The following is a 6,812-nucleotide window of genomic DNA, read 5'->3' as shown; positions in this document are numbered from 1 at the left end:
TCCCTCGTGTCCAGAGAGCAGAGCTCAGCCCCTGCTCCTCCTCCTCCTCCTCCTCCCTTTGCGAGGAGGCTGCAGGCGGGGATGCGATCTTCCCCTCTGGCTCCTGCAGTGGGCGGCTTCAAAAGGCTCCGTTCTGCGTCTCCCACCTCGCTCCTCGGCCCGGGGAGGTGTCGGTGCCTGGGTGGGAGGTTCGGGGCTGCCCCGCCCCGCTCCGCCCGGTGCCGTCCCCGCCCCGCAGGGCTGGGCTGCGGCTCTCATGGCCCGGACGGGCGCCGGAGCGGCTCGCTAGGATGAACGAAGAGGCAGCCCAGAAGAGCGACGGCGGGGAGAGGTGCAACGGCAGCAACCAGCGGAGGAAGCGGCCCAAGAAGGTGGGGATGGAGCCGGAGGGAGCAGTCCCGGTACCGGCTCGGGCGAGTGGCTCGGTAGCCACCGAGCGGGGGGTGCTCCCTGTCTCCGTTCTGCCGTGATAAGGGGTGCGGCTGGTTGAGCTGAGGGTTGGGCTGCGTGTGTGGGTTTTGGATATTTCCCTCCCAAAAAAAGCTCTGTCCGGTTTTGTGCAGTTGAGGTTGGGGTCGCGAGGCAGCGGCTGCCTCTCGCCGCGGGTCTGGTTTCCTTGGAATACGGGGGAGGTCAGCGTAATGTTTTAACGTTTCATGCAAAACCTGTCTGTGATGCCTTATCTCTTCTGTCCCTTCTTCAGATGACACAAACCTAGGGGTATAAGCCGTCGGTTCCCTTCTCCAGGGCTGTTTCTGAGGGTGGGTTGGGAGCAGGCACAGGGCGATGCGTGGCTGGCTTTGTACCAGCTGTGGGAATTCAGTGATGCTGATGATAAATATCTGGGCATAGATGTGCCTGGTCCGGCCCCACCCAGCTTCCAGGGCACTTTCCCGGTGTGTCCAATCTCTTCATGTGTGACCAGTCTCTTCCTGAAGGGTTGATTTGTGGGGTGTGGTGCCCACTACTTCACCCCACCTGCTTGAGGCTATTTCTTCTTGATGGCTTTAATTGTAGGTAGCTGTTTATTTCTCTTTGGTTTTTCCTTCCTTAAAGAAGAAAGATGTCTGTAGTTCTGCATTAATTATGGCATAAACCCATACGTCCAATCTCTTCATGTGTGACCAATCTCTTCCTGAAGGGTTGATTTGTGGGGTGTGGTGCCCACTACTTCACCCCACCTGCTTGAGGCTATTTCTTCGTGATGGCTTTAATTGTAGATAGCTGTTTATTTCTATTTGGTTTTTCTTTTCTTAAAGAAGAAAGATGTTTGTAGTTCTGCATTAATTATGGCATAAACTGGTTTATAGTTATTCCTCTACTTCTTTATTATTAATCGCTCTAACAGGAATTACCCCACTGAAATGTGTGGGGCTGCTCACAGGATGAGGAAGAATTTAATCCATACAAAGTGTATTCACTGAGGAATTCTTCAGCTCCTCATTTTGCATAGAATTTGCATTTTAGCCATCACATGTGAGCAAAACAGATTACTATGAGTGAAAATGCTGTATAGAGCTGCAGAGGGCCCCTTCCTCGGGTCTTTGCAGGGGATTTGATCTGGTGAGGAAAAGCTGTTCTGCAATAGGTGACACCATTCAGCCCAGTGTTATCTCGGAGGAAAGATTCTGTGCCTGTCGCCATAAGGGCATGAGATAATCCAGCCTAAGCAAGAAATTGAACAAAAACATCCTCACCCCACCCCATTGTGCTTGGAATATTGCCTGGATCTCCACACAGTGGGGGATTTTATATAGCATGTTGGCTTTCTCCTTAAGCGCAGGCGAGCAGCAGAGGGAATATCTACTTCACCTTGCCTTCGAGCCTGAAAGGTTTATTTGTGTGTAAATAGGTAAATCCATGTGGGAAGCAAAAATCAAATGACCAGCTGCCTCCCTGGGGTTTTCATTTGACGGTTAGATATCCTAGGAACACCACTATATGAGGAGAGAGGCTTTGAAGACCTAAGGAATCACAGTGGCTGATTCCATCTCTTTTTTTATCAATGTGAGCATGGTTTCTTGTTTTGCCTTTGTTTTCCAAGTGAAGTGGACCAGAGGCTTTCAAGGTTGAAACACAAGCATATGCCACTGTTGCCAAATGGGTGCTTAGAAAGCACCTCTTACATTGAGTCTCCGGATTCTGAGTCTTCCAGGAGCTGATGCATCTTCCTCTTTCAATAGTATAATAAATCTTTAAGTACCTTTTTGAAGTTATCTTTTACAACCAGAATATATTAATCAGGCATTTTCAATGGACAAGGGTAGCAAGAAAATTCCTAATCAATCACTTTATTTGGATGCAGCAGGTGTTGGTGCCTCAGGTCTGGTGTTGGATTAACTCTCCTGAAGCTTCACCCTTAGTGAGTCCATGTGGAAATACAGCTCTGGACTTCAATATTCCTGTTTTCAAATATAAGAATAACTTTCTTCAAAACTGAAAATAAGTAATTTTTCTAACAAGAAAGGGATACCTTGGAATAGCTAAGAGTAGAGGAATCCCAGAATGAATTCCTCTGTGTTTGATTAGGTAGGCAGAATTTCTTTTGGGAACCGAGATGAAAGAGCCATGTGCAAGAGCTCCAAAATTAAAAGGAACGTAGCCTGTTTTCAGCTCCTGAACTACTTTTGCTGATCGAAGCTGCATTGCGCCTTCCAACGTGCCCTCTATCTGTTCTGTGGAAGTTGATCCCTTTTGTGTGGATAATTAAATATTAATTGAGCCAGATGAGTTTGATCTATGTATTGGGAGAGACAGAGAGAAATGCATCTTGGATACAGCAGTCAGCTGGAGTATCTATATTGCTAGGAAGCAATGTCACATTTTCTCCACTTTCCAGTAGTATCCCATTTTTATGCACTTTTACATGAAGAAAGCTTCATTTTCATCCTAATACAGGATGGGAAAAATGGAAGTTTTCATACATTGGAGAAAATGACTACCACCCAAACCCAAATGTAGTCTTGTGGTGATATTTGTGGCTTTGTGTGTTCTGGTGAGCTAGTGACTGCCTTGGTAGGTTTGAATCCACCAGCAAGAGTGTCTGGTTTTCTTGCGGTACTTTGCCTCCGTGTGATAACTGGGATATGGTGAAATTTGTGTTCCTGGGAAAAGATTGCACTAAATTGCTATGTTGATGCAGGTGTAGTGTCAGAGAATGCAGGATGCATTCTGCTGGGGGTAGAAGCGAGCAGGCTGGTGTAATCACATGGAAACCCAGTGAGAGCAGCGCTTGGTCCACTTTGCTTCTCCCGTCTTGGCAGCCGAGGTACCATTTGTGTTGAAGGAATAGTATAGCAAGTGAATGTGGATTTATAGTCCTTCAGTTTTTTGAGGCCTCCTTCTGTATCTTGCCAAGCGCGTCATAGAGTGTCCAAGTACCAAACTCCTCTAATTCCTCCCAAGGATTTTTTTTTTCATTATAGAGTGTTTCAGGTAAAAAACAACTCCTATTGGTCGTGTTCCTGTGTCTAGTGCTAAGTCACCAATGGCAAAGAGGTTTCCAGAAACCCCAGGTCCCATGACCGCAAAGCACACACCATGGATGGATCAATGAACAAGAATAATCTGCTTTAGCTTATTGCAGAATTCCACTCCTGTCACTTGTGTTACTCATTCTTTAAGAGGAGTTGAAAACTTGGAGTTGGGCTCCTACTAAAAATGACTTGCAGGAAGTTGTAAAGCTGATTTAAGGGAAGATAAATGAGATTTCTTTTCCTGACCTAAGCATCATCTTCTGTTTTAAATGTATCTATTGAAAACATTCAGTTGGGTGTATTAGGTGAGGTTCTTCCAGTGGAGCTCGGATGCTTGCTAATAGCATCGTTACGGTGTATAAGCTAATGCTTTTAATTAATTTTGTTTACTCAAGACTTTTGTGTTGGTCACCTGCATTTAAGAACAAGAATCCAAATGCAAACAAAGCAAGTAGAGAGGGATTGCTGGAAGAGAGAGCCTGCCTATGGAAAACCTGGAAATGGTTAGCTTTAGTGTGCCAAGTAAAAAGCTATCTGAGGGGAAAAGGAAATGAGACTTGTCTGCGTGCTTCTAATAGGTTTAATCTTATAATGAGCGGGGAGAAGCTTGATTAATTATGAATGAGATGTGATTTCTTCAGCGTATCACTGGACTGGATTCAACTGGAGGAGGTCTTTCTCACTGCCACGTTCCTGTGTTTTCACCTTGGTCATTTATGGTGCTGTAATAATAATACACAACAGTTTAATTGGTGGTAAAGGTGGTTATTTAAGTCTTTTATAGTGGTTGTTTACCTGGTTATTTCACTCTTCCAGTTACCAAATTTAGTGGAAAATCAAATGCCATCAGAAGAAATATTTAAAGCAGCGTCCATCTCTCCCTAAAATGAGGGCTTGCATGGTGGAGCGGCCAAGTCTTATTTTGTCTTCTCTAGCTGCCATTTCGCTTGCTATCCCACTGTTACTGGTGACTGTCCTAAATCTGGTGCAGTGTCGCTGATACTCTTGCATTGCTGAGGCTGGGTTTTGCCTTTTCTTCCTATCACGAGGCTTCCAGCACTTTTTGTGCCAGGTATCAAACTAACATTGTGGCTACGAGTGCTTTGATGTGTTTTTTCTTCTCTCCCTTCTTGCCTGTCTCCTCTGCTGTATTTGCTATGTGTCACGGTAACAAACCAAAAAGGATGTCTACTTATCCCACTCGGCGATACCTTCACTCTCTGTTGCCACCGAGCAACCATCGCTTGTGGTGGTTGCATCAGCACAACGCCCGGCGTTTTACTCTCGGCAGCCCCGTCGTGGTTGATGCTCTAGAGGAATAATTGCCATGTACTTACGGCAGTGAGACAGGGAATGCAGCTGAACACCTGGACTTCAGCATTTTGTGTTGGCTTTTGTAGCATTGTAAGGCGTGTAAGACAGAGAGAGAGCGTGATAGCGGCCACACGGCCGAGCCCTTCCTTTCTAGTGTAACAGGATCGCTTTGAGCATCACTGTACTCTGCTGTGTTGATGGAGCCATGAACAAGCCTTAGAATGGACACAACTACTTATAAGGTTACATTTAGTTGCAGGCTTTAAAGTTTATACACTTATTGCTTTTTAAAATGGGTTTGTTTTAATTGGAGTAATAGGAATTTACAAAGGAGAGGAGTTATTTCAGTGTATTAGGAGATTTGTACATGTGCTATGCTTCTGAGTGTTATAAATACTGTGAGGATAACAAGGAGGAAATCAGGTGGATTAAAAACAGTGGTGAATTTTATACAGAAACGTGTGCCGTGTTGAGCCTGCATCCGCCTGCCTTGCATTCCGGGCTCCTGATTTATCATTCGCAGTTCTTGCTCATTTTCATCAATGTTTGGCAAACATCAATTGAGTCAGAGAAGCAAATCCCTTTTCCCCGGCCAACTTCGCTTTCTCCCTGCGGGATGCCTGGGGCTGTCAAGCATCGCACAGATTGTATTGCGTCTGCACATCTCGCGGCCTTGTCACGTGTTCCTGTGGGGAACAGTGACCCGGGCTGAGCTTAGAGCTGCCTGTCCTGGCTGACGGGGACATGGAGTCCGCACTGGAGGCAGCCTCATGCTCACACTCTGCCTCCCCTCCTGCTAGCGATGCTGTGGTGGGCGTACGAGGTCTGACACGAAAAAATATTCAAGTAGAGACGGTTTCTTACCCTTGTTTGGAAAATGTTGGTGTGCAAGAGTAAACAGTGAGTAAACATCAGATTTCCTATGAAACTGAAGAAATCTGCAATTGAAACTTTTCAGTTAATGGCTCAAAACTGAAGAGATCCCTAGGATCCAATTGGTGCGGAAAGGAATCCATTTCTGTTGGTAGAAGATGTGAAAGGAAAAATGATGGAGACCCTCAACAGCCTTTCAGTAAATGATCTAAGGAATTGCTGTGAGTGTTGGCAGCATCATGTGCAGAAGTGTGTCAGCTCAGAAGGGAACTGGTTTGAAAGTGCCTGAAGATGGTTTTCTTTATTTCTTAAACTGAGTTACATGCGGAGTTTTGTTTATTTTGTGTCAGACCTTGTATGATTGAAGAACATCTGGGAGAAGGATTTTAGCAACAAGACAAGTTGGTGAGGAGGCGTAATACTCGTCAATAGGTCAGTAGTGAGCTTTCAGTTGGTCTTCTGCAGGTTATTTTTGTTTTAATTTTTTTAAATCTTGGCTCTTGAGCCAACGCTGGACCATTTCTGCCTCCAGGCAGCCTTTGTTCAGCAGGGTGCGCGCGCAAGGTCTGGCGATTCCACTGGCTGGAGCGGTGATTGGGGCCGTATGAGCAGCCTCTCTTGTTCTCCGCCTGCCCCTGTTGGAGGTGTCTGTGTCCCTGCCTCCCCTGGATGTGCTCTGGATGCTTTAGGTGGCATTTCTGGCTAGGAAAGTTTTTTTCCGCTCTACAAATTGAGACTGGCACATGCAGAGCACAGATATTTAGGCTGGGCACTGGGGAGCCCTGGAGCCCTGAAATGCGAGGAACAGAGGGAGGCCAAGAAAATAATAAGATGGCTGGGGGCTCTTACATCCTCATTTATTTGCAGGAATTAATTATTTCAGAATCTTATCTAGCTGATTAAATGGGTTGCTTTTGTCTTGGTGACAGGAATAGCTGAGCCGAAAGCTTGAACTTACTGTTATTATTCCTACACTGTGTAGGAATAATGCAATATTTCCGTACTTCATTTTCAGTGGAAAATTGCTGTACTGTTATTAATTCAGTGTGATCCGAGTAATTTTGTGTTTTGTCATTTATTTCCACTTGATGTAGTTGTGCTCTGGCACAAGATAGGGGAGAGAAGAAGAATTTTAAAATCATAGATCAT

At 45.6% G+C, this 6,812-nt stretch overlaps 1 protein-coding gene across 5 annotated transcripts in view; it reads left to right on the top strand.

Annotated features, from left to right (window-relative positions):
• Positions 1-226: 226 nt before the first annotated feature.
• The window catches only part of ANK2 (ankyrin 2), a 204,382-nt gene continuing 197,796 nt past the window's right edge, over positions 227-6,812 (top strand). For 4 of the 5 annotated variants that reach the window (XM_054066111.1, XM_054066118.1, XM_054066120.1 and 1 more), the window contains exon 1: positions 233-371. In XM_054066111.1, coding sequence (XP_053922086.1) covers positions 291-371 — 81 coding nt within the window. In that variant the 5' untranslated portion in view covers positions 233-290. Of the gene's footprint in view, positions 372-6,812 lie in introns of all 5 variants that reach the window. The other variant, XM_054066109.1, reaches the window with a different exon arrangement.

This window comes from Cuculus canorus, chromosome 4 (genome assembly GCF_017976375.1).
Source record: "Cuculus canorus isolate bCucCan1 chromosome 4, bCucCan1.pri, whole genome shotgun sequence".
NCBI lineage: Eukaryota > Metazoa > Chordata > Aves > Cuculiformes > Cuculidae > Cuculus > Cuculus canorus.
Note: the sequence above shows the minus strand (reverse complement) of the source record. Positions and strands in the feature narration are given on the sequence as shown.